This window comes from Phycodurus eques, chromosome 4, assembly GCF_024500275.1.
Source record: "Phycodurus eques isolate BA_2022a chromosome 4, UOR_Pequ_1.1, whole genome shotgun sequence".
Lineage (NCBI taxonomy): Eukaryota > Metazoa > Chordata > Actinopteri > Syngnathiformes > Syngnathidae > Phycodurus > Phycodurus eques.
Genome location: NC_084528.1, coordinates 7,004,952 through 7,032,906, shown reverse-complemented (window position 1 = coordinate 7,032,906; position 27,955 = coordinate 7,004,952). Strand labels below are relative to the sequence as shown.

Here is a 27,955-nt window from a genome sequence, read left to right as displayed (position 1 = left end):
CCCACACAAGCATCATATCTGAAGAAACATTTGATTTAAGTAATTATTTTATGACTCAAGTTGGTAAAATAATAAAACAATTAATGTAGGTATAATTTGTAATCAACATAAAACCCTCGATCAGGTTTCACTTGTATACTTTTCACTGCTTTTGGTTATATTTCAGGCAAAAGATATACAGGCTTGAGACGATGGCACAATCCATCTCACATGACTTTGGTAAGCATGATTCTATATTTATCCTGCAGTGCAGCTAATGTTTTGGCTCTCAGAAAATATGGCAAAATTTATTTGCTCATAACAGCCATAAATATCGCAGTATTTACATATCGGAAGAAAAATGCTCGCTATTTTTAAACTGGCTCACTCCAATGTGGGATCATTGATTCATTTGAATTGAATCACTGGTTAAAATGTGGGTTATCCTAGCATGAAAATTTGAAGAAAATGTGAAGTGTGTGTGTTCATATGGGTGTGTTTGCATTTATATTTGGGGATGGGAGGGGTGGGTTTGTGTAAGTTTTGTGCTATTTGTCTTTTTTTGTCTCTGTGAAGCACTTTAGGTTGCATTTTTTAAAATGAGAAGTCGTGTATAGATACAATTTGATTGATTGGGGGATTTATTGATTGAAAATGTATTGTGCAATTCAGTCTAATTATTGTTACTAGAAGGCACTCAGGGAACACATAGTGTTAACATATCTGTATCTATCTGTATCTCAAATTTAGTCTCCATGCTGTACCTTTGTTGTACAGTCTGTTAACTGTCAAACATGCACTGAATGTAATTGGTGATCCATAATCCAGTTAAAGTCATTGGAACAAATGACTTTAAATAACAGTATATAGCATTTTGTTTTCAGGCTGACCAAGGTAAAATTAATTGGATACTGGACAGAAATTGCCTGTTAAAAGTTCAACCCTGTGGAATATACTGTATATTGGTTACATAAAAACTGTGCACACTATGCTGAAACATCCCTTGTGTGTTTTAGGTCAAAGAGGCAACCTTCACTCTGAGGCCTCTGAGATCAGACAGCAGTGTGTTTCATTTCTTCAATATGTTAAAGTCTTCCTACACAGGTAATCTTTCCACCACTAATCCTAGCCATAGCACTTAGCAGGGTTTCTGTGTAATGTCTCTGTCATGTATTTAACTTAAATGTATTTGTTCAGATACCTGAAGGTTTCCTGTCGCCTTGATGAAAATCCATCCCACCCTTATGAGGAGTTGGAGGGTCAAGTTCCATCTGTTCTAATAGAGGAGTTGTTTGGCATCATTTTCCTCATTGGGCGTCTTAAAGACCTGCCTACCGACATTCAGAATGCTGTCACGATACAGAACCCTGGAAAGGTACCCCTAATAGTTAGGATTTATGTAATGTAGGGTTACCTTCGTTACAGGGCACAGCTGTAAAGAAATGCATACTATAAGTTTGTACTTGCTGCAGACTTTACAACTGAAAGACAAATATGAAATACAGTATTCATGACTTATGTGAGTATACTTCATTTACACATGCACATAGGCACACAACCAACACATACTGTAAGGGCTAGAAGTTCAAAGATTGTCCGGTGCTCTATTTAACTGGTGGTGAGATATATTTTGTGTTGTCTCCACAGATCTTTCCTCCCGTTTGGCATTTGTTGCACCTTCACCTTGACATCCACTGGTCAGTCTTAGAGATCCTCCACCTATTTGGCCATAAGATGCAAGGTATGTTGGGGTACTCTGAAATAGAGTATATAGGAAGGTTGGTAGGTAGGTAGGTAGATAGATAGATACAGTGGCTCAAATAAGTATTTAACGCGTCACCATTTTTCTAATTAAATATACTTCCAAAGGTGCTATTGACATGGAAATTTCACCAGATGTTGGGAACAACCCAAGTAAACCATACATACAAAGTAAAACCCCAATTCCAATGAAGTTGGGGCGTTGTGCTAAACATAAATAAAAACAGAATACAATGATTTGCAAATCATGTTCAACCTATATTTAATTGAATACACTACAAAGACAAGATATTTAATGTTCAAACTGATAACCTTTATTGTTTTTAGCAAATAATCATTAACTTGGAATTTTATGGCTTTAACACGTTCCAAAAAAGCTGGGACAAGTGGGGAAAAAAAGACTGAGAAAGTTGAGGAATGCTCATCAAACACCTGTTTGGAACATCCCACAGGTGAACAGGCTAATTGGGGAAAGGTGGGTGCCATGATTGCGGATAAAAGGAGCTTCCCTGAATTGCTCAGTCTTTCACAAGCAAAGATGGGGCGAGGTTCACCTCTTTGTGAATAAGTGCGCCACAAAATAGTCGAACAGTTAAAGGACAGTGATCCTCATCGTGCAATTGCAAGGAATTTAGGGATTTCATCATCTACGGTCCATAATATCATCAAAAGGTTCAGAGAATCTGGAGAAATCACTGCATGTAAGCAGCAAGGCCGAAAACCAACATTGAATGCCCGTGACCTTCGATCCCTCAGGCGGGACTGCATCAAAAACCGACATCAATGTGTAAAGGATATCACCACACTCAGGAACACTTCAAAAAACCAATGTCAGTAAACACAGTTCGGCGCTACTTCCGTAAGTGCAACTTGAAACACTACTATGCAAAGCAAAAGCCATTTATCAACAACACTCAGAAACGCCACCGGCTTCTCTGGGCCCGAGCTCATCTAAGATGGACCGATGCAATGTGGAAAAGTGTTCTGCGGTCCGATGAGTCCACATTTAAAATTGTTTTGGGAAATTGTGGACGTCGTGTCCTCCGGGCCAAAGAGGAAAAGAACCATCCGGACTGTTATGGACACAAAGTTAAAAAGCCAACATCTGTGATGGTATGGGGCTGGGTTATTGCCAATGGCATGGGTAATTTACACATCTGTGAAGGCACCATTAATGTTGAAAGGTACATACAGGTTTTGGAGAAACATATGCTGCCATCCAAGCAACGTCTTTTTCATGGACGCCCCTGCTTAGTTCAGCAAGACAATGCCAAACCACATTCTGCACGTGTTACAACAGCATGGCTTCGTAGTAAAACTAGACACGAAACTTCATTGGAATTGGGGTTGTAGAATTCATTGGAATTGGGGTTGTAGAATAAATAAACGACACAGGGAAAAAGTATTGAACATGCCAACTGGTATTTATTTAATACTTTGTACGAAAGCCTTTGTTTGCAATGACAGCTTCAAGACGCCTTCTTTATGGAGAAACTAGTTGCATGCATTGCTCTAGTGTGATTTTGGCCCAGTCCTCCACACAAGCAGTCTTCAAATCTTGAAGGTTCTGTGGGCTTCTTTTATGGACCTTGAGTTTCAGTTCTTTCCATTGATTTTCGATTGGATTCAAGTTAGGTGATTGTCTGGCCCATTCTAGCAGCTTTATTTTTTTTTTCTTTGAAACCAATTGAGAGTTTCCTTGGCAGCATGTTTTGGATAATTATCTTGCTGAAATATCCACCCTCGTTTCATTTTCATCATCTTCCGAGAGGGCTGCAGATTTTTGTCAAGAATGTCTCTGTACATATGCCCATTCATCCTTCCTTCGATAATTTGAAGTTTACCAGTACCATTTGCTGAACATCAGCCCCACACCATTATGTTCCCACCTCCGAACTTCACTGTCTTTTTGAAACTCCCCACAGGTGGTCCTTGGCTCTTGGACAACTCTTTTGGATTATTCTTTGCACTCCTTTGTCAGAAATCTTGCGAGGGGCACCTGATACAGGCAAATTTATGGTGGTATGATGGGCTTTCCACTTACGTATTATGGCCCCAACCGTGCTCACTAGAACATCAATTAGGACTGAACCAGCTGATATTCATTTGCACTGACAAGGGGTTGGATTGCTGTTTGATTATGGATAAAATTTAGGTATTGTCTTGGCTGTCAATGGCTTTTTGCACCTCCCTTTCTTCATGTATTCAATACTTTTTCCCTGTGCCATTTTGCATTTTCACTTAATTTCTGATCTTATTTGTTCTACTTGTTTTGTATGTATGGATTACTTTGGTTGTTCCCATCTGGTGAAATTTGCAGTTCAATAGCACCTTTGGAAATATATTTGGTGAGAAAAATGATGATGTGTTAAATACTTATTTTAGCCGCTGCAGGTAGATAGACTGATACTTTATTTATGCTGTGAGGGAAATTAGTGTTACAGAAGGAGCAATATTCACAAATACATAAAAAATAGGAGCAACCAATAAAGTGTGGGGGGGAAGAAGTAGCGTACCGTATTTTCACGACCATAGGGCGCACCGTATTAATGGTAAATGGTATGCTAGCTTAAAACATACGGTAGCATGCGTGGACGCCAAAACAATGTTTTTAAAACGGCAGCGGGAGCAAAACTGAGTTCGGTTGTACTCTTTTGAAGTATTTAACAATGTACTCACGTTACTTTTTGATCAATCCTCATCCACAAATCCATCAAAGTCCTCATCTTCTGTATCCGAAATGAACAGATGGGCAAGTTCTCCATCAAACACGCCAGTTTCCCTCTCGTCATTGTCAGTCAGTCTTGTTGCCAGGGGGCTCTTCAGCAATGATGCCGGCTTTTGCGAAAGCTCGGACGACAGTCAAAGCAGATACCTTAGCCCAAGCATCCACAATCCATTCACATATGGTGGCGTAACTCGCCCGAGTTGTCTCCCAGTCTTAGTTGCACTTGGTTTTTCACAGTGGCTGTGAGATGGGCGCGCATGAGTCACAGATCAACAGGGACGGCGACGCGTGGAAAAAAAACATCCGGTCTCTTTACGTACACCTCACTCAGCCACTCTCTCATTTTCTACTCGTCCATCCAGCGTTTTTGATTGGCCTTAACGATGACTTCGGCTGGAAACTTTTCTTTAGGTAGCAGTTTCTGTCCATTACCATGGCAACCAAGCACAACAGCAAAAGCCAACTTCTCGTGCCCCGTTGTGCGTATTGCTACCATGGTGGTCCCCTTCTTCTCTACAGTGTGGTTCACCGGAATGTCGAAAGTGAGCGACACCTCGTCCATGTTGGTGATGTGGTTGGGCTGGATGTGTTTGTCGGCAATCTTTTTACTGCAGTAGGAGCAGAAGATGGCCAGCTTTTCCTTGTAATCCGCCGGAAGTTGCTGTGCCATGGTAGACCTTGCCCAGATGGATAGATGGCGCCGTTTCATAAAACGAAAGCACCAAGACGGACCTCCTTGAAAATGTTAGATTTTCATTTCTTCTGCAAGCGTTATTGCCCTCAGTCGAATGGTGACTGCAGAGACGCTTTTCCCGGCTGTTCTTTGTTCTTTAATCCATTGCTCGAGTTGGTCTTCCAACTCGGGCCACCTCGCCTTGTTTCCGCGGAAACTCAGCGTCGTCTTCTTGACTTGGCGAAGCTCGTTTTCCTGCTTTCTCCACTTCCCCCTTTACGTCCGTAATCTGTACTCAGTCACGCCCGCCTTTCCTCTATATAAGCAGCGTGTCGCCAGGAAATACTCCCAGTCAGTCAAACGGAGCGCTCATCGAAGTCACACAACAACATTTACAGATTTTGGAACTCTGTGCACACATAAGGCGCGTCACATTATAAGGCGCCCCGTCCCGTTGGAAAAAAATTCAAGACTTGTAAGTGCGCCTATGGTCATGAAAATACGGTACTCTGGCTTGGTAAAATATGTTGAAATATGAGATGTTGCATCAATGATTTCATTGTTACACATTAAAACATATAGGAGAAAACCTTATTGCAAGGAAAATGTGACACTATTTAAAAGACCTGTGATTGGCTGGCAACCAGTTCAGGGTGTACCCTGCCTCCTGCCCGAAGATAGGGATCACAGGGATAGGCTCCAGCACGCCCGCGACCCTAGTGAGGAGAAGCGACTCAGAAAATGGATGGATGGATTTAAAAGACACACCAGCAACTGTTTTGTGGACAGTATATCGTAGTTTCTATCTTCCAGTAGGTGATTTGCATTGAGGACGGTGTGATGTGTTGTGCAGCTAGCAGTACAGGCTACAGTTCTCTGACCTTTCGCAACGGTGAGTCCTAACCATTTTAGCTATTCTTCTGCCCAGGCCAGGTGGTTTATGCACACCAGTTTGTGAACCTGACTGGAGAGAACTTGACTGATACCATTCTGTTTGAGGAGCACCTGTGCAGCCTCCTGTGTGACCTTACTGGCCTGGCCATGGGCAAGTACAGCAAGGTGGGTGTTAAGCAGTAATGCGTTACATCTTTGTTTTGAGTTGTACCAGTGGTATTTCTGGTTTGTATCAATTGTTAAGATATAGCTAAAGGGGATTTAAGTTATATTTTTGTTATAGAGAAGAGATGCTCTACCAAGTATTGTGATTAAAATTAATTCCATAATGATGAAAGCCGAAACAACCTTGACGAGTTGCTAATGATTTTTTCACTCCAGTACTCATTCATCCATTCATCTTGCGTTCCACTTATTCTCACTCCAGTACTATAATTAAAAAAAAAAATCACAGAAGGAGGGCATGCTTTGCAAACATCTGTATTCACTGCCAATGGGCAGCTCACACACCAAAGTTTACAAGTTTACACAACTTGGTCAAACAGGAAACCTGTCCTTGTTCTGGGCCCACCACACCAGTGGCTTCTTAAGCTTACTATTTTTTTTTAGGTGAGGCCGACAGAGGTTCTTAGCATTCATCATTACCTCTGCTCCTGCACCAAAGAGCTGTGGATCCTAGTCATTCACCTTTTGCAATTTCGGAATAAAAGGCTACACTCACAGGTGATTTACATGCAAATGTGTTTATTTTTATATATTTATTTATTTATTTGCACAAATAATGTGTATATGTATTCATTGGCTTGTTTCTCCTTTCCCCCTAGTCTTTTTGGAGCTATATGAACTCATTGTTGAGGCCTCTGATATCAGGAAAACCTGCAGCTGAACGGTTCAGTGGCCTCCCTACACACTGCAAGGACCCTCTAGGCTTCACGTGGTGGCTGCTCACTCATTTAGCAATCTTAGGCCAATACAATCAAAATGGAACAATCTCGTATGAGGTAAGTGGCAAGACATCACAATGATATAACATGTACATAACATAATTCACTGGCATTTTGTTATGTATACCTACACAATTGAATATGATTCAGTACAACAAAGATTCTAATGCTCAGTTTTTATTGACACGATCATAAAGGTATTACAACCCCAATTCTAATGAAGTTGAGACGTTGTGTTAAAAATAAATAAAAACAGAATACAGTGATCTCTAAATCATGTTCAACCTATATTTAATTGAATTAACTACATAGACAAGATATTTAATGTTGAAATTAATAAACTTCATTGTTTTTAGCAAATAATCATTAACTTAGAATTTTATGGCTGCAACACGTTCCAAAAAAGCTGGGACAGGTGGCAAAAAAGACTGGGAAAGTTGAGGAATGCTCATCAAACACCTGTTTGGAACATCCCATAGGTGAACAGACTAATTGGGCACAGGTGAGTGCCATGATTGGGCATAAAAGAAGCTTCCCTGAATTGCTCAGTCTTTCACAAGCAAAGATGGGGCGAGGTTCACCTCTTTGTGAACAAGCGCGTGAGAAAATAGTCGAACAGTTTAAGGACAATGTTCTTCCACGTGCAATTGCAAGGAATTAAGGGATTTCATCATCTACGGTCCATAATATCATCAAAAGGTTCAGAGAATCTGGAGAAATCACTGCATGTAAGCGGCAAGTCCGAAAACAAACATTGAATGCCCTTGACCATCGATCCCTCAGGCGGCACTGCATCAAAAACCGACATCAATGTGTAAAAGATATCACCGCATGGGCTCAGGAACACTTCAGAAAACCAATGTCAGTAAATACAGTTCGGCGCTACATCTGTAAGTGCAACTTGAAACTCTACTATGCAAAGCAAAAGCCATTTATCAACAACACCCAGAAACGCCGCCGGCTTCTCTGGGCCCGATCTCATCTAAGATGTACTGATGAAAAATGTTCTGTGGTCCGACAAGTCCACATTTCAAATTGTTTTTGGAAATGGTGGACGTCAATATCCTCCGGGCCAAAGAGGAAAAGAACCATCCGGACTGTTATCAGAATCAGAATCATCTTTATTTGCCAAATATGTCCAAAACACACAAGGAATTTGTCTCCGGTAGTTGGAGCCGCTCTAGTACAACAGACAGTCAATTTACAGAACACTTTGGAGACATAAAGAAATTGACAAAAAACTGTTGTGCAAAAAGATGCAGAGTCCTCTAGCACTTAGAGCAGTTCGAATGACTAATATTGCAATAGTCCGGTGCAATGACCATTGTGCAAAGGGCGCTGAGACTTCAAGGAGTGTATGCGGTTTAAAGTGACGAGTAGTGCGATAATCTGGGACAATGTTGGTTGTGCAAATGTTACAGATACTCCTCAATCAGTGTGCAAATGGAGCAGATGCTACTCTGGCATGAGTGGCCAGTATATGCAAATAGTGCAGCATGCCGAGACAACTACAGTGAGTGCACGAGTAATACATAATTGGCCCCACAGAAATGTGACAACGAACTCAAGTCAAAAAATTGCCATCTTATTGTAATGGAATTATAGGTTAGGTGTTTACGAAGTTGATCGCAAGAGGGAAGAAGCTGTTGGAATGTCGACTAGTTCTAGTTTGCATTGATCGGTAGCGCCTACCTGAGGGAAGGAGCTGGTGACCGGGGTGCGGAGGGTCCGAGAGGATTTTGCACGCCCTTGTCTTAGTTCTGGCAGCGTGCAAGTCCTCAATGGTGGGTAGGGAGGTACCGACAATCCTTTCAGCAGTTTTGATTGTCCGTTGCAGTCGGAGTTTGTCCTTTTTTGTAGCAGCACCAAACCAGACTGTGATGGAAGAACACAGGACTGATTCGATGACCGCTGTGTAGAACTGTCTCAGCAGCTCCGGTGGCAGGCTGTGCTTTCTCAGAAGCCGCAGGAAGTACATCCTCTGCTGGGCCTTTTTGAGGACGGAGTTGATGTTGGTCGCCCACTTCAGGTCCTGAGAGATTGTAATTCCCAGGAACTTGAAGGTCTCGACGGTTGACACAAGGCAGCTGGACAACGTGAGGGGCAGCTGTGGCGAAGGATGCCTCCTGAAGTCCAAGATCATCTCTACAGTCTTGAGCTTGTTCAGCTCCAGGTTGTGTCGGCCGCACCACAGCTCCAGCCGCTCCGCTTCCTGTCAATATGCAGACTCGTCACCGGCCTTGATGAGGCCGATGACAGTGGTGTCATCTGCAAACTTCAGGAGTTTGACAGTCTGGTTCGCTGAGGTGCAGTCGTTCGTGTAGAGAGAGAAGAGCAGCGGAGAGAGGACACAACCTTGGGGCGCCCCTGTGCTGATGCTGCGTGTGGATGAGGTGGCCTCCCCCAGCCTGACCTGCTGTGTCCTGCCCGTCAGAAAGCTGTAAATGATGGCAGGTGAGACGCTGAGCTGGAGAAGCTTGGTTGAAAGGAGTTCAGGGATGATGGTGTTGAACGCTGAGCTGAAGTCCACGAACAGGATCCTCGCGTAGGTCCCTGCACTGTCGAGGTGTTCTAGGATGAAGTGCAGTCCCATGTTGACTGCATCATCTGCAGACCTGTTCGCTCGGTAGGCAAACTGCAGGGGGTCCAGCAGGGGACCTGTGACACTCTTGAGGTGGTCCAGCACGAGACGTTCAAAGGACTTCATGACCACAGATGTCAAAGCGACAGGCCTGTAGTCATTCAGACCAGCGATTGCAGGTTTATTGGGGACTGGAATGATGGTGGAGCGTTTGAAACAGGATGGAACTTTGCACATTTCCAAAGATCTGTTGAAGATCTGAGTGAAGACTGGAGCGAGCTGGTCCGCGCAGATTTTGAGGCAGGATGGGGACACATGGTCCGGGCCTGCCGCTTTGTTAATCTTCTGTTGTTTGAAGATGCGTCTCACATCCTGTTCATGGATGGTTAACGCAGAAGTCAGAAGTGTGGTTGTGGTCGCGGGTGCGGCCGGGTGGGTGTGTGGTGTGAAACTGTCCTTTTGTTACATATATTGTAGAAGTTATCATTTATTTGCTTAGCTTGCATTAGTATTATGGACAATGTTTAGAAAGAAAGATGTCTCGCCTTCAAGAAGATGACTCAGCAGGAATCATCTGAGAGAAGGACGTGGCCGGGACGTGGCAGGTGCCATGTTTTCACCTTGAAACCCTACCCTTAGTGTGTTGTGTCTTGTAGCTTAGTACGTTATGTCTTGTAAACTTAGAAACCTCCCTATTTTCAAATAAATGCAGGAGCGACGGGAGAGATTGTTTAGAGCGTGTTGAGAGGCTGTAACCTGAACAATCTCCCATGCGCCCTCCTCATGAGTAAAATGACCAACGTCTTCATTCCTTTTGTGTTTATTCATTATAATGTTTGGTGAGATAAATCCAACACCTTTTCAAATCTGCAGTAGAAGGTATTCAAGTTGTTGGCTAGTGTGCTATTGTTCTCAGCTTGGGGGGATCGTCGCTTGTAATTAGTCAGCGATTGGAATGCATGCCAGACTGATTATAGACGCAAAGTTCAAAAGCCAGCATCTGTGATGGTATGGAGCTGTGTTAGTGCCAATGGCATGGGTAACTTACACATCTGTGAAGGCAACATTAATGCTGAAAGGTACATAGAGGTTTTGGAGAAACATATGCTTCCATCCAAGCAACGTCTTTTTCATGGATGCCCCTGCTTATTTCAACAAGACAATGCCAAACCACATTCTGCACGTGTTACAACAGCGTGGCTTCGTAGTAAAAGAGTGCGGGTACTAGACTGGCCTGCCTGCAATCCAGACCTGTCTCCCATTGAAAATGTGTGGCGCTGTATGAAGCGTAAAATACGACAACGGCGACCCCAAACTGTTGAACAGCTGAAGCTGTACACCAAGCAAGAATGGGAAATAATTCCACCTACAAAGCTTCAACAATTAGTGTCCTCAGTTCCCAAACGTTTGTTGAACGTTGTTAAAAGAAAAGGTGATGTAACACAGTGGTAAACATGACCCTTTCTCAGCTTTTTTGGAACGTGTTGCAGCCATAAAATTCTAAGTCAATGATTATTTGCTAAAAACAATAAAGTTTATCAGCTAGAAGATTAAATATCTTGTCTTTGTAGTGTATTCAATTAAATATAGGTCAAACATGATTTGCAAATCATTGTATTCTGTTTTTATTTATGTTTAACACAACGTCCCAACTTCATTGGAATTGGGGTTGTTCATACATGCAAATCAGTGAAATTCGCCGATTAAAACTCAAAATAGGCCATCTCCGTGAATCATACAGATCCGATGCGTTTTTCTGAGGGGTGGGGGGGGGGGGGTCGCCGTTGCTGTCGTCATAGACTGTTTCATACTCCTTCAGCGCCTACGTGGTGGCCATGTTGGGAAGGTCGTCGTTACCTTGATGGCAATGGCGCGCAACTCGCCGTGTTTACATTTAGATGACCAAAAACAAAAGCTTTCATGTTTTATAGTATTTGTCTGGCACTGCCTACCCAAACGTGGATATTTCAGCTCACTTATAACTTGAGAACACACCGTGCAGTAAATTGCAGACATTTTGTTGTAGTTTTGACTGCGCATACACACACAGCAAAATCAGAATTTGCATTTTACTTTGTAATTATTATTATTATTCTTTTAATTGATGTTAATGCTGTGGTTAAAAACAAATTAAATGTTACTCACCGTTTACTCAGTACTTGAGTAATTATTTCAGTTTACTTTTTACTCTTACTCAAGTAATTTTTTGGAGGACTACTTTTTCCTTTTGTTTGAGTCATATTATTGTCAAGTAACAGTATTCTTATTTGAGTACAATATTTGGCTACTCTACCCACCCCATTCTCTATTGTTACTCTTACGTTGAAGCAACATTTTTGCTCATCAGATCAGCCAGTGTGGTATTTGTTGAAGTGCTGGAGGTCGTGGCCCTGGTTGTGGTACCAGTGGAACAGTAAAGCACACAAAACCTTGTGTGTAAAGCACACAAAACGCACACAAAACAAAACAAAACAAATTGATTCGCTAGTACATGTTGCATTAATTAGGAAACGCGCCTACATTTATCAAATTAGTTTACGGATGTTAAAGTTAAATGTATTAAGCGACGCAGCGATTTTTGGGATAAGGTCACAACACAGAATGAACTCACTTCAAATTCAGAAATGGACAATAAAAACCAAAAAATATTGTACTTAATATTTTCCTGGAGGATGCATTTGGGATTAGCCTTTGAAGTTGTTAATAGTGAAAAATAAAGTGAAAGAGACAATGATTTTGGTAAATTCTTCTCCAGAATGAGAGTGCTTAAAGAGGTGGTTGCTATTCATGTGGCACAGCTGGAAGCAGGTGGAGATGGGCCTGGCTTAAGTTGGAGGCCAAAACAAAAAAAAAGCAAAGAAATGAGGCAAATAGAATTTTAATCCTAAATTTGTACATCAATATGTACTTGAGTGGTGTAAATAAATGTTTTTTTCCGTGTGAATATTTTTATTTTTATTTTGCCGTATTGTTCTCTTCAGAGTCTTCCAGATTGCTTAATTTATGTTAAAATCAAAAACATCCTCTGCGGGAGCTCGGGGGATCCCCCCCAGATTCCCCTACAGTGTTTTTTTTTTTTGGTCACCTTTTCCATGCCTTTGGTGTTTGCATGTTTTATATTAATAATAGTATGTAGGCCTGTCACGATAATTAGTATATCGACTGATTGTTCGAAAATAAAATGGTCAATGATAGTTTTTCTGGACTCAATAAATGGTCATTGTTGTGGTGAGCCGGCGTTGCGGATCACAAAGTGAACTGACAGAGTTGGACGGTTGAATCATTAGATGCTATTGGACTCATTACAATTAAGTACTTTTATTGTCAATTCTTCAATATGCGTAACACCGAGAGGATTTGAAATTACGGTACTCAAGGACCCATGGTGCTACAAAAGACAGTACAAATAGTAACAATATAACAAATAAATAAACTATAGTATGTACAGTATAAAAAGTATTAATTGAATGTGCAAATATCAAAGGTCAGGTGACGTGTGCAACATAGTCAAGGTCAGAGAACCAAGGCAAATAAGACATTTATAAATTAGGTTACAAAATCCCAATGCTGCAAAAGTGGCTGGTCGCACCAGCCACTTTCAGGTAGGTAGAGGACAGAAGAGATAAAGGGGGAAGAGCGGGCAGAGAGTTCAGACTCCTGACAGCCTGATGAATGAGTTGGCTCGTCCTGGCCCGCAGACTCCGCAGTCTCCTGCCTGATGGCAACAGACTGAAGAGGCTGTGTGACGGATGGGTGGCATCCCCCGCTGTGCGGAGGGCTTTGCGGGTGAGGCGGGTGCTGTAGATGTTCTGCAGGGAGGGAAGAGAGGTTCCGATGATCTTGCTGCCCTCTCTATGCGATGGAGAGTCTTGCGGCAGGATGCAGTGCAGGTACCGTACCACACGGTGATGCAGTTGGTCAAGATGCTCTCTATGGTCCCTCTGTAGAACAAGCACACGATGGGGGTTGGGGCTCTGGCCCTTCTCAGCTTGCGCAGGAAATAGAGAGACTGGTGAGCTTTTCAGTGATGAGATGTTGGTGGTCCAGGAGAGGTAGTCGGTGATGTGCACTCCTGGGAACTGCACACCCTCTCCACCGAAGCACTGTTGATTTTCAGGGGAGCATGCTGAGAGTGCGCTCTCCTGAAGTCCACAACAATCCCCTTGTTTTTTTCCACGCTCAGGGAGAGATTGTTGTCCCTGAGCCACCAGGCCAGGCGGGTCACCTAACACCTGTAGTCTGTCTCGTCCCTGTTGCTGATGAGACCTACCACAGTTGTGTCATCTGCAAACTTGATGAAGAGGTTGGAGCTGTATGTCGGTGCGCAGTAAGAGGGTAAGAGGAGGGGGCTCAACACACAACCTTGAGGGGCCGGTGGAGTGGTACACACTTGCCGGTGTTGGCTACGTCCAATACTCCACAGTCTTGCTCCATATGCAGCATGTAGATTCACACAACATAGACACTTAAGGGAAAGTTAACTGTTTATTGTGTTTGCTAGCCCGGCCGCGAGCGAGCTAACGAGCGAGTGAGTAAAGGAGCTAAACAGCTTGCTCCACCGCAGCGAAGTCGTTTAAAATGTCAGTGCCTCTCCGAGTTGTTGTGTGTGTTAGTCCCCAATTAACATAAATACGGGAACGTTAACTGTTTATCCAGCATAACGTCAGTGGGACGTTTTTCAGCCAATAATTGACTACAGCGCACGCCAACGTATATTTGATTGACAGGTGTAGGGCTCGTCTTCAGTGGACCAACCACACAGTAGAAGATCTCTGGTCAACTGTTTACATGTGATGTGATCTATCTTCCGATTGGGTGTATACATGTCCACTACATTTAATCGGTACAGCTGTGTGACATGCGCACATCGTCGTGAACGTCATGTCATTAATCAAGATGGAGTCGTCTATTCAGCACAGTAGTTGGGATTATTTTTATGTTTATTTAAAAAAATGCTTGATTAAAAACAACATAAGTAGTTAAAAACAAGATCTCCATCGAAAAATTATCGTGACAGGCCTAATAGTATCTAAATAGTAATTGTTTTTCAATACAATTTTTTTGTGTTTTGTACTTTTTAATCCATGCTTGTAGAAATCCCTAGATGACAACTGGACATTCGTGGAAGAGTTGCTTAAATTCACTTGTAAGCCACAGGTCAGCGTCTTCTTCTGTCAAATCTGTTGGGGAAAAAAGTATTTTTATTTGGTCTATGTTAATAACTGCACCACTCTTTATGTATGTGTTTGTACAAACACAGCGAGACCTTGGAGAGGAGCAAGTCAGGATGCATGTGCACTGCTGTCTTTCTCTGTGTCTCCTCTGGATCCCCAGTACCACTGCCGTCTCCACCCTCTGGGACTACTACAGCAAAAACCTGGTCAGTTGAAAATATTTTGTTCAGTGAAATACTTTACATCCATAGTAGGGTTGGGAACAATAAACCGATGCAACTAGATAGCCGTTCCTAAAGGCGAGAGATATGACTGTATTGGGAGCAGACTCTGTTATCGAGACAAAATTTGCCAGGAATCCTTAGATACATCGGTTGTAGGTTGGGCATCATTTGAATTTGAGAGATTCCGGTCCCGATTCCGATTCCAAATGATTCTCGATTCAGATTCTTTTAGGGGGCTGGGTCAAAAAAGCTTGCATGGTTTAAATAAAGAATGTCCAAATTATGAACATCCATTTTCTTAGCAGCCCACAGCATAAACTAAAATGGACATTTGAGTCGGGGTTCTTTATATCCAGTATCAATATCAAGCCTATGAACGAAAAGGCAATGTGTATGGAACTAAACCAATTGACATAATATTAATTAATTATTGTTTCAGCTAAAAGTTAAATATAGCACTGTTAAAATCATTATTTGTGACTGTTATGTCATGTTTAATGGTTAATATGTGCAAGTTTTAACTTGACTTCCTGTTTTAAGCATGTAGACTTTTTATTTGGAAGGGTACGCACCGGAACGCAGCATTTTGGCACGAAAAATAACTTCACACGACACCAGTAAAAACGAAAGTGGTTACACGTGGTCTGCGGTTGTGAGGCAGGTTGGATGTACTGTCAAATTGTCTGAAACGCCTTTGGAGCTTGTAGGAGAGAAATGAACATTCAATTCACAGAATTATGGCAAGGCACAGATCTGGTGCGCTTGAGGTTCCCAGGAGCAAAGTGACCTCCATAATCCTTAAATGGAAGACGTTTGGGATTACCAGAACCCTTCCTGAAGCTGGCCGTCTGGCCAAACTGAGCAATCGGGGGAGAAGAGCCTTGGTGAGAGATGTAAAGTAGAACCCAAAGATCACTGTAGCTGAGCTCCAGACATGCAGGTAGGAGATGGGCGAAAGTTCTAGAAAGTCAACCATGACTGCAGGCTTCCACCAGTCGGGGCTTTATGGCAGAGTGGCCCGACGGAAGCCTCTCCTCAGTGCAAAACACATGAAAGCCCGCATGGAGTTTGCTTAAAAAACAACTGGAGTACTCCAAGATGGTGAGAAATAAGATTCTCTGGTCTGATGAGACCAAGATAGAACATTTTGGCCTTAATTCTAAGCAGTATGTGTGGAGAAAACCAGGCGCTGCTCATCACCTGTCCAATACAGTCCCAACAGTGAAGCATGGTGGTGGCAGCATCATGCTGCTGGGGTGTTTTTCAGCTGCAGGGACAGGACGACTGGTTGCAATCGAAGAAAAGATGAATGCGGTCAAGTGCAGGGATAACCTGGACGAAAACCTTCTCCAGAGTGCTCAGACTGGGCCGAAGGTTCACCTTCCAACAAGACAATGACCCTAAGCACACAGCTAAAATAACAAAGGAGTGGCTTCAGAACAACTCTGTAACTGTTCTTGAATGTCCCAGCCAGAGCCCTGACTTAAACCCAATTGAACATCTCTGGAGAGACCTGAAAATGGCTGTCCACCAAAATTCACCATCCAACCTGACAGAACTGGAGAGGATCTGCAAGGAGGAATGGCAGGGGATCCCCAAATCCAGGTGTGAAAAACTTGCATCATCCCCAAAAAGACTCATGGCTGTATTAGCTCAAAAGGGGTCAAAAGGGGTCTTCTACTAAATACAGAGCAAAGGGTCTGAATATTTATGGCTGTGTAATTTCATCCATCCATTTTCTTCACCGCTTCTCCTCACTAGGGTCGCGGGCGTGCTGGAGCCTCTTTTGAGAAATATAAGTGCCGTGAGTTTGATGCCAATATTTGTTACCTCGTCAATAGTGTTTTATATTCCTTATGTGCTAGCTTTGAGCTAGCGATTTTTGTGAACAAAAATGAAGAAGGAAACAAAGGCTGTGATTTATTTGAACATTCAATAGGTGTAATTATTTTATGTGTGTTTAGATTTACAGTGAACTTCAACCGTAGTGTCAATAAACGACTTTAAGCAAGCAACATTTACTCTTATGGCTTGCTACTATGTTAGCACCTTAGAAACCTGTAATTGTGATCACGTGTGCTCTGCATGCCCTCAGGGCGCTGCTGGATACAAGTGCTGGAGTGGCGCATGTAATGGACTGCTGGTATAAGCTTGGTAAAATCTGAGCTTGTCGATCCAGTCCTATCTGATTTGATACAGTTGTTTTTTGTAAATTTATTTTTATCTTATTTTATTTATTTTTCGTTTTTTGCTGACATCGGACCAATTTCCGAGCTCAAAGATCGGATCGGGACACCATTTATAAGAATAGATAAAATATTTTGTTAATATAGTCAACCAGAGCTGCAAGGCATGCAAAGGTATCAATGTCGTTTCACCATCGTTCTTGTCATAATGTGTTGCGTGCAGGGATCTTGTTTGATGTGGGTCCCATGTCTGAGACACACAAAAATTAGCAGGGATGTATAAAGCACAATCAGTCTGTTTTTAGGAAGCAAAGCTATGGCTTAGTACCCCATTGTACGTACGCTGCGTACGGGTGCCCAGTAACAGGAAGAAAAAAACATTTCCATGACTTGAAAGCACACACATGAAACCCATTGTGGTCTCTAAACCAATCAGAGATAGTGAAGGGTGGGGATCCTCCGTCTGATTGGCCGTGTGCCTGTCTACATGTGCGTTTGCTTTTGAAATGCGGTCACTTGCGTACACTAAGTTTTCTGGCGGTGAGCCAGTAGCTTCACAGTCAATGAAATTAAGGGCATTCATTTCAAAGCCTAACGCCATGGTGACGATGTGGGAACATTTTGCATTCAAGCCAGATGATTGCGGTCATCTCGCGAACACCAACGAGCTGGTATGTCGAATTTGTATGAAGTCGCAACAACACAACTTCAATCCTCAAAGTGGACAAAATCCATTTTCAGCACAACCATCCAATGCAATTTCTTCAGCTGGGAAAAAAAAAACACAGCGGGACATTTCCCGTTATTGAAAATTTTTGACATTTCCTAAATTCCTTTAGTTTTTTATAAAGCTATAGGTAAAACTAATTATGCATATCCAATAAATAACCATGAATGGCAAATGCATTCACACTTTATTTGAATAAAGTGCAACTCACATCTCTTCATCTTGGATTAACAGGTTTACCTGCCACTACTGATTTTGTTTTTCAAGATAGAAATTAAATACAAATGTTAAGAATAAAACACACTTACAGTAATTGAACACAAAATACGTAATGCTAAAATGTTCTAATCATATTTATTTATTTATTGACTTTCTGTCACAATGTGTGCCATAATGGTTACGGAAGTCTGAGAAGCTTGTGACAGCACAACTATCTGTCGTGTTAGTGTTTTGGTGAAGTATGTCCGTGATGGAATTTTGTACCTTGGCTCAACCTTTTAGCTCTCATGCTGTCATCACGAGAACCTGATTGAAATGTCTCATGAATTGATTTTTGCCTCGATCGCTTCTTGGTTCCCGGTGACTGAACATCAATTTAGTGGCTTCCATCCATCCAGCCCTCCATTTTCTTTCACCGCCTATCCTCACTAGGGTCGCGGGCTGCTGGAGCCTATCCCAGCTATCTTCGGGCAGGAAGGCGGGGTACACCCTGAACCGGTCGTCAGCCAATCGCAGGGCACATAGAAACAAACAACCATTCACACACGGGCAATTTCGAGTCTTCAATTAAGCTACCATGCATGTTTTTGGGATGTGGAAGGAAACCGGAGTGTCCGGAGAAAACCCACCGAGGCATGGGGAGAACATGCTAACTCCACACAGGTGGGGCCGGGATTTGAACGCCAGTCTCCAGAACTGTGAGGCAGATGTGCTAACCGGTCGTACACCGGCCGGCTTTAATGGCTTCAAGTTCTCTTATTACTCCTATTCCCCATCTTGCAGACAACCCCGGTCGACAAACACTGTTTTGCATGTCCGTCATGTTTTATCCTCGATTGATTTTGATGACTGCAAAACCAAAATGCGTCTATATTTCTGATTTAAGCTTCGTAGGACATCCGACTGGTTAAGTTTAGCACTATGCTCAATGTACTGCGATATTTTCTGCACTGCGCATGCACATCTCCCATGATCCCCTGCGCACTTTTCAAAGGATCATAATTAATCAATCGTTACATGTGTGTGTATGTATGTGTATAAAAGTGTATGTGTGTGTGCGTGGGTGTGTGTTTGTGTGTGTTAGGGCTGCATGATATTGTGAAAAAATTATATTAACCTGAAATATATATTGCGATGTGATTTAATACAGGATTAGTGTTGGGAAAGTTCATCTTCTACGGTAACTAGTTCAAAGTTCAGTTCATCATTCCAAAAACAAACTTGTTCAGTTCATAGCTCAAAAAATTCACTGTTCATAATTAAAAGTTTGGAACTAAGCTCACTGCTCCAAAAACTAACTTTTTTCAATATGTTGCTGACGAGCTATTACCATCAAAATACTGGCATTTCATTTTGCCATTGTTGCCACCCATTCAGTCCGCACTAATAGCCAGCTGCAGCTGTCACCCTACAATCTCAAAAACATAAGCCTTTTGATGATATTATGGACCGTAGATGATGAAATCTCTAAATTCCTTGCAATTGTACGTTGAGGAACACTGTCCTTAAACTGTTCGACTATATTCTCACGCACTTGTTCACAAAGAGGTGAACCTCACCCCATCGTTGCCTGTGAATGACTGAGCAATTCAGGGAAGCTCCTTTTATACCCAATCATGGCACCCACCTGTTCCCAATTAACCTGTTCAGACATGGCGTTCTGTGTGGACGCGTATCATTTTATCTTTATATCTCTAAACACTTAATAATTGGCCTGTTATTTTGTTGTTCAAGGTTGGTTCCTCTCCGCGAAAAAGTGGTTCCATCCAGACCTATGTGACAAGTGTATTGTTGCACCAAATCACTTATTTCGATGTTTTGCGACTGCTTGTGACGATAAGTTAGTAATTAGCTTTGACGTCTTTGCCTATCCACTCTTCGTCCTCCCTTCATGACACTTTTGTAAGAAGCATGGTAAGAAGTCTAGCTTATTCGCCACCATGGAGGCTTTGATCAGTGACTTATAGTGCATTGAAACCGGAAGCAAAGAAAACTTACTGCAAAGCCAGTGGGCGTAATAAAATAGCGTGCACCAAGCAGCAGTTCAATGTGGCCTGTAAAGTCAGACACTGGATTTTTTTTCCACCCCTAATATCTGGAACAATCAGTGTTACAGCCATAACGAGTCAACTTTCAGTGATTTCCATATTAAAATACGGAGGTTCCGTAACAGTTGGCAGCTTTGGACATTATTAACAATTGCTGTTGCGGCTGCGTTGACTTCAACTTTTCGGCTGGCCTGACCGAAGTAGAAAAACGGCCGAAAGTAAATAGAGAGGGCAATCACAACATGTCGAGTTCTTTGCAGTGTGTGACCGTGCACGACTGACCAATGGTCAAGCAGAACAACGGAGACGTACCCTTCCTTGCCAGTTCACTATATTGACGGGAATTTTCAAAATTAAATGCCGTTTTATGCATTAACTGTATTTACTTCCATAAGTTGCAATTTGTGTCAGTTAGCCCATGGTAAAGTTTATTTATTATATAAAGATTAATTTTCCACTGAAAACTTACATATTGTTTGTTGAAAAGTAGTGCAATAAAAATAAAGCTTTTTCCCTGACATGAGGAATAATCGTGATTAATAATTGTCATTGCAATATTGATCAAAATTATCGTGATTATTATTTTGGCCATAATGGTGCAGCCCTGTCTACTCTTATATTACAAAACAAAATAAATTGCATATTATCAGTGTGATCGTACATTGTTTTAACTAAAGCGTTCTGATACAAATAATTATTTTCCTGATAATAAATTTTTACAATTATGTACTGTGTTACAAAAGAATACATTCACTCCCATTTATGCAGTGTCCCTGAACGCACCTCCGGGACTCAGCGTAGCTCCCGCGTGCTTGTCTACTTTCATTCTGAAGAGCGAAAATAGGAATTGCAGCAGCCATACATTCTTTCTATTATCATATCCAAACAGTTCCCTGCTGGTGGTCACTTTTAATATTACAGTTGATTCACTGTATATTCCAGGACACCAACATTGCAGCAGACCCTGCGATGTGACTTTTGCGCACACTGGGGGCAACAAGCACGTACATCGCGATGACGATGCTCAAACAAAATAGCGTGCAGCCCTACAGCGCGACGTTTTTTATTTTTAACTTCATCGATAAATTGAAAAATATAATGATCAGATTAATCGCTTTATTAAAATAATCATTAGTTGTAGCCCGAGAATTTATTATTAGTGTTTCCCTGCAATAATCATTATTCACTACTCATGAATTCACCCATTTGCCGATCTTTTTGGAGCCTATCTTCCGTTGTTTTGCTGAAAAACTGTTATTCACTTTAATTTAGCTCAGGCCAAAGTTCCGTCAAATATGAAATTCTTAATTTGACGCCATCTTGTAGGAGCAATAGGCAATTATAAACCTTTGGGAGGGGGGCTTCAATTATTTACAAATTTTCACTAGTCATGACAAAGCTATTTATTTATTTTTTTTCCTTTCTTTCTGGACACATTTATTAACATTTTGTTGATTTGCTCAATTTAAAATGTTTATAGCCACTTTGATGTAATTTCCAAAGTCTTATATATTTTGATTTCCTGTTCTGTCTCCCCAATCCAGGGTGCCTCATTCACTGTGCCGTGGCTTGGAGTGAGCGGCCTGGGCACTTTGTGTAAGACACCCCTGTCTCTGTTGGAGCAGGCACGCAACTGTTGTGTGCCTTCTCCCCTCCGCTCCTCAGGACACACCCAGTTGTACCTTTCAGCCAGTTCATTCCACATCTTCCTGCGAGTGCTCTCCCTGTGCCTGTCTCAGGACAGGGTTGGGGGAGTACCACAGAGACAGATCAAAGCAAGGTAATTCTTGAACGTTGACACGAAACCAAATCTCATTGTGTCAATGTGCATAAACACAACAGAACCAACATACTGCTTAATACAATAATGGCATATTACTGTACTTTTCAGTCTTAATGGGAAGATCCTTGCTTTCATGCATCTTTTGTTTACTTGGTCTCCCAGTGGAGTAGGTGTTTCGGGAGTCAACCCCCTGCTCTTCATTCCAGAGAAACAAAATAGAATTGTGGCGTGCTTTCAGAGAGTGTCCTCTTCTAGGTTTCTGATTCTCAACCAGAGTGCCTTAGCACTGTACTATTAGAACCATTCATTCATTCATAGGCTGTTTCGTAGTCCTTGAACGCTGGCAGGTAGATCCATTCCACACATTCACCATCCACACACAGATGTAATTGTGACTATAACTCTGCAGCGGACTAATACGCAGCCTGAGGTCCCGCCTGTGCGCTCGGACCTGGTTTGGGTAAGTCACAGGAGTTGACGAGACCAGAAAAAATACTTCAGCCGCTTCTGCTCTTAAGAATTAACGGTACTTTTACTCCGTTATAATGATCTAAATGTCGCTCGCTACTTTCATTTATCAATTATTGCTTATTTATCAACTATTTTGTGCGCGAGACTCTACTTCGACTTCCGCATCGGGCGCTGTTTGCGCCAATCCAGTTTAAGCGCGAGTGATGTTTAAGTCTAGTTCACCAATCAAAATAATTTGAACCCTGCCCCTAAACTTCTAGCCTTACTCCCTTTCCACCGGGTCTCCTGGACACACAATTTGTTCAACCTTTTTCCTAATCATCATGTCAACCAACTCCCGAGCGTTTCCTGTCATAGTCCCAACATTCAAAGTCCCCACATTCAGTTCTAGACTCTGCTTTCCCCTTCTCTTCCTGCCTTAAGAACCCACTTTCCACCTCTCCTTTGTCTTCGATCCACAGTAGTCGAATTTCCACCGGCGCCCTCTAGGTTAACGGCGCCGGTGGCAGACTTTAACTCAGGCCACGACCAATCCGGTATGGAATTCTTTGGATGAATGCTCATATTTGTTTGGCAAATTTTTCAGCCGGATGGTTCCTGTCGCAACCCTCTTCATTTATCCAGGCTTGGGACCGGCCTACAGTTTGCACTGGCTTGTGCCATCAGGCTGCATTACTATTCATGGGTACCATGGAAAATGAAACAGTTTCACTTAATTTGTCCCAAAATGTTTATTTATTAATTACAATGTGTCTTTGTTCATCTATCTATGCCAGCACTGTATACGTGCAGAAAAATTAAATGCTCTTCAATTAGATGGCAGACGGTACAACTAACTTGTGTATCCACCTGTTGCCATTCAAACGAGAGAATAAGTCATGGCTTCCTGCACTTGCATAGCTTGGTTTTCAATTAAACAGGCCCAGATTTCACACTCGTTACATTTGTGAGTAAATTGAGATGAAATCATGATCATTATTTCAGTATTCATACATTTTGTTGACATTTTTGTTTGGTGTTGTGCTGTGGGATTTTTCTCATGAAAAATTGGTGCCTTGGGGTTGCGAAGCACTGTTCGAAGTGATAGTCATGTGTGTGTAAGAAAGCCAATCACAGAGTCCTGGTTCATTGAATAGTACATACAGGCTGGGTACCAAATTGAGGCAGCCATAGATAAGTCTGCCTAATGACTTCCCTCTGTCTGGAATGTGCTCAGTAGCATTGCAGACATGGGGGCTAATTAGCTAACGAGCGTGGTGGTTAAGTCGCCTTAGCAAAGCTGTGGTGCTTTCCAACATGGATAGCAAGGGGGGCTTGTGTGGTGGCGGGCTGTAGGATGTGTGTGCTAAGCCAGACTAGGCTGGAACACGTCCAGATCCCCCCCTTCCTTCCATTCCTTCAACCAAGGCTCCTGTATTGCTCCCTCCTTTCCCCCCTTAGGAGACTCAACAGTATCCCTACAATATTTGGGTAATCTCGACTGGGCTAATGAGACATCTATGATGGCCACGTTAATGTGAGATACGTGGGCCATGTTGATCTCCAGAAACAGGAATTTGGAACATCTGCCTGACTGCTTGGAAATAAACAAAAAGAAAAATGGGGAAAACACCAACAATCCCTACTATATCAATGATATCTCATTTGGTGTCAGATGTTCTTCTATTGAAATGTCTGGCTACTCACTACTCCTTTTACAGTCCAAATACAGTGGTACCTTGACTTCAGAGTTGAATTTGTTCCATGATGAAGCCCATTTACTTGTACTGTATATAAAATCAATTTTCTCCATTGAAATTCATTCATTGGGATTAATAAAGTGCCTATTTATCCATCTGTTGAGCCGTGAGACTCTTGCCAAGCTGTCACACCCCCACCGGACAACGTGAACTCCCCAAGCTAAGGTGACCGGGAGATTTTAAATAAATAAATTATGAAAAATCATTACTTCATTACTTCTCTTACTTCTACTATTTCAATTATACCAGTACTTCTGACACTAGTTTTTCTTGGGACAGGTCATTGTTGGTATTTTGACCCTAGCAGCATCAAAACTCATTCCTGTAGGCTCATATGTCTGTTTGTATGTGGCTTTGGGATGGTGGAATGTAGGCTCAATTTTTTTTCTTACCTGGTGAGCAGAATGCGAACGGGAAGCGTGGCAGAGTGTGTGTACGTGTATGTTTGTGTGTTTTTATCGATCCTTCTCTGGTGTTGCAGTAAATTGGTTTGGCCGTAGAGAGGGACCAAGCGCCTACTGCTGTGTGTCTGAGTGTCTCTGACATTTAACATGATCTTTAAAGGCATTTCTCCACAGTGCCCCCAGGATCTAACAGCATGCTGGGTGTTTCGCTATTCTTTTTCTCTCTCCCACTTTATTCATGCCTCCTGCCCCCCATCCCCAAACACACACACACAAGGCGGGCCGGCCAGCCCAGATTTTCACCTCAGTGCTGTTAGAGTGATGGAGGCAGGTGGTAGAGAATATCATGGGACTGGAAATTTTAGTGACCGTAAACTAAAAAAAAGCGCATGAGTGGAACTAAATTGAAATTGAACATTTGCGAATTTTGCCTTTAATGTCACACTATTTTTTTAAAGCTGTCTTTTAGTGAACCACACTATAAAATGATGTGTTCACTGTTCTTATGCCCTATCACTAGTATTACTGTCCTTTTTCAGGATTTTCTCTAAGTTTTCCTCAAAGAAGATGCAGGAGCTGTCGGAGGCTGGCCTCATGAACTTCCTGCTACTGTTTCTGGTGATTGCCAGGAAGGTGGAGCTGGAGGATGTTGCCAGTAAAACCTGTGAGCTGCTAGGTTTCCTGCCATCTGACTGTCCCCCAGGACACCGCACGCTGGTGTGGAAGGGACAACTGGCACTGGTGTTGTTATTTCAGGTATCTTGAATCATCAAAAAACAATAAACAAAAGTAGCTGCTGACTAATTTTGAAACGTGGTCCAATAAGGAACATTTTAATCATCTGTGCAAGACTTTTCAAACTTTGTGTTGATCCAGGAGAAGGGCTTGGATGTTGGTCCACTAGCTAGTGGGCTGGCCTCATCATTCAATGATACCGCTAAGGAGTTCTACAATAAAACTACAGAGATGTCTCGTAAACTTGCCCTCTGGGGGCCTCTTGGATCATACCTGGAGGGGGTGGCTGAAGTGTTCGAAACAACCACCAGGCTCAACCTATCAGAGGAAAAACTTCTCAATGAAGGCTTTGTTTGGTTGCTGCCAGCCTGCCGTCAGCACGAACTAAACTCTGTACTTGGCTTTCTCCAGACTGTCCTCGCCCAGCTCAGGTGAGAGAATAAGCATCTCACAGGATTTCTCATGTTTTCTTTCTTCCACTGATAACTATTCTCACTCTGTAAGCCCCTTTCACATTAGCCATCTGTGTAGGTTACAGGCTTGAAATCTACCTGCAAATTTTCCAGCTTTTGAAATAGTAATACACCTGGAATGCCACCAGAAAGTGGGAAATTTTGCTACCAGGAATCATTGCTCATGGCCCTTTGTGTTATAAGCAATCGTTGTTGTCTCAGACGCTGGTACTGATGTCACCACACATCTAATTATCTGTGCTTTTGGACACAATGAATGAATTTTGTCTGAAAGGGACTAGTGAATAAATGCCCGCCTACCTAGTGGTGCCACAATTATATACCTATGGGGATGGGATTTTTGAGGGCAATACCGATACTGGGTGTTAAAAAAGTAAATATCTGATATATTGATGGATAACCAATATATCAGCCGATATATGAAGTAAGAACATTGGTATACACAGGATATATACTGTACATGAAAACTTATTATTTTAATATCCAAAATATTATTCAAAAGAAATAAGCAAAACACTACTAATTCACATCTTACATCTCACGGCAATATCAATTAGTCATATTTACTCGCTGTTGAAAAGAGCCACTGGGAGTTTGCAAAGAGCTCAAAAGTAAATGCTGAAGGCAAACATTAAAAAGTGAAAAAAAAGTTGACAGGCAAACTGTTGTCTGTATGTACAGTAGAATAGTAGAACAGATGAACATTATGAGAGTAGAATATTATGAAAATTATGTTTTTAAAAATCATCCCTCTCTGACACCATTTTATGCCTAGAATTTTATTTTAATTATTGTTTTAAAACCGAATGGTTGTTTGTTTATATGCGCCCTGCGATTGGCTGGCGACCAGTCAGGGATAGGCTCCACTTTTCTAACGCTAATATATCAGAATTAACACTGCTTTATTGATGGTCAATAAATTAAATTGTCTTGCAACTGGAACAACATTAATGTAAAATACATAAATAAATGATTTCTAGACAAATAAATGTGAAAAAATCACTGCCATATTGTTACACATTATATAAACCAGGGGTATTCAAATAAGATTTAAAAAGGTCCAGATCGAGAACATTTTGTGAAGCAAAGGTCCAGAAGATCATATAGCGTCTTTTTATTGTGATATATAATTAAGTAGGCTGTGTAGTCATCGTGTCTACGTCTGCTTGGAATCAATACCTCAGTCAAATCGAAACGATTCATTACAATTGAAAAACCTTTTGGCATTTATTATTGTCAAGTAACAGTAACAACTACTATGTATGACAGCTGATACAGTATGTACTGTTGTGCTCATAAGTTTGCCCTAGCAGAATGTTTGGAATATTAGTTTAAATGTGGTTGATGACTGAACAAGAACCATCTCATTATTTTCTTTATTTTTGTTTTGTTTAATGGTTTTACTTTTCTGAAATGCCTGATTTAAGCCCATTAAAATATTGAACAGTGTTAGAGGTTAGGTTTGTTCAAAACTTTGTTTTGGCTCCTAATGGAGTTTCATGAACAGTATGCACTTTTAATAACTGCAATAGTATAATCAAAAATGGCTCGGGTAGTTCCGCTTCAGTTGTTTTGGAGAGTGCAATTTGTTCCAAATTTGCTCTTGCTTTATCACTAATTTGTCTGTTTCTCCGTTTTTCCATGTTTAACTCAAATTACGTTCACACTGTAGTATTTTGTGTACACTGTTTACACTGTAATGCTGCACCGCTTAAAATATAAACGCCCATTATGTCTCAAATCATAACCTTTCTTTTATGGCTATAGTTGTGGGTCCGTATGGGACTACTTCCGCCAGTTAGTGGCCTCGACGATAGGGTTGTATGGCATGACTGACGGTTTTATATAATACTATGAATCATATTATAATACGATTGCACAGCACAACAGGGGCACACTAAGGATCCAGCTATACCTCTCGCGCACGGCGATGGGAACGATTGCAAGTTAGAAGCAACACCGGAGAGGTAAAAGGTGCAAAGTAACGTTCATACTATATAGCCAAAATAAATAAAAAAATAAATTAAAGGTTGGACCTTATCGATACTCCAGTCTTTAATAATTTAGTCCCAGGGATAATTGAATACCGGGGCTTGGTAGCCATTCCTACTAGATTTTAAGTAACAATTGAGCTGCTACAGTATATGGTACGCTGTATAGTAGTTTTAATATTAATGGTGGACATTGGAGGTACGTGAAAGACATGACCGAT

The 27,955-nt window shown here is 41.8% G+C and overlaps 1 protein-coding gene across 1 annotated transcript in view; it reads left to right on the top strand.

Annotated features, from left to right (window-relative positions):
- Positions 1 to 27,955, top strand: part of mms22l (MMS22-like, DNA repair protein) — a 47,467-nt gene that overhangs the window by 1,009 nt on the left and 18,503 nt on the right. Inside the window, exons 4-15 of the mRNA XM_061675519.1 lie at positions 167 to 219; positions 996 to 1,083; positions 1,177 to 1,354; positions 1,627 to 1,720; positions 6,070 to 6,200; positions 6,645 to 6,758; positions 6,860 to 7,036; positions 14,655 to 14,717; positions 14,821 to 14,940; positions 21,683 to 21,918; positions 25,075 to 25,291; positions 25,412 to 25,701. Of these exons, the coding sequence (XP_061531503.1) occupies positions 167 to 219; positions 996 to 1,083; positions 1,177 to 1,354; positions 1,627 to 1,720; positions 6,070 to 6,200; positions 6,645 to 6,758; positions 6,860 to 7,036; positions 14,655 to 14,717; positions 14,821 to 14,940; positions 21,683 to 21,918; positions 25,075 to 25,291; positions 25,412 to 25,701 (1,761 nt within the window). The remainder of the gene's footprint in view (positions 1 to 166; positions 220 to 995; positions 1,084 to 1,176; positions 1,355 to 1,626; positions 1,721 to 6,069; positions 6,201 to 6,644; positions 6,759 to 6,859; positions 7,037 to 14,654; positions 14,718 to 14,820; positions 14,941 to 21,682; positions 21,919 to 25,074; positions 25,292 to 25,411; positions 25,702 to 27,955) is intronic.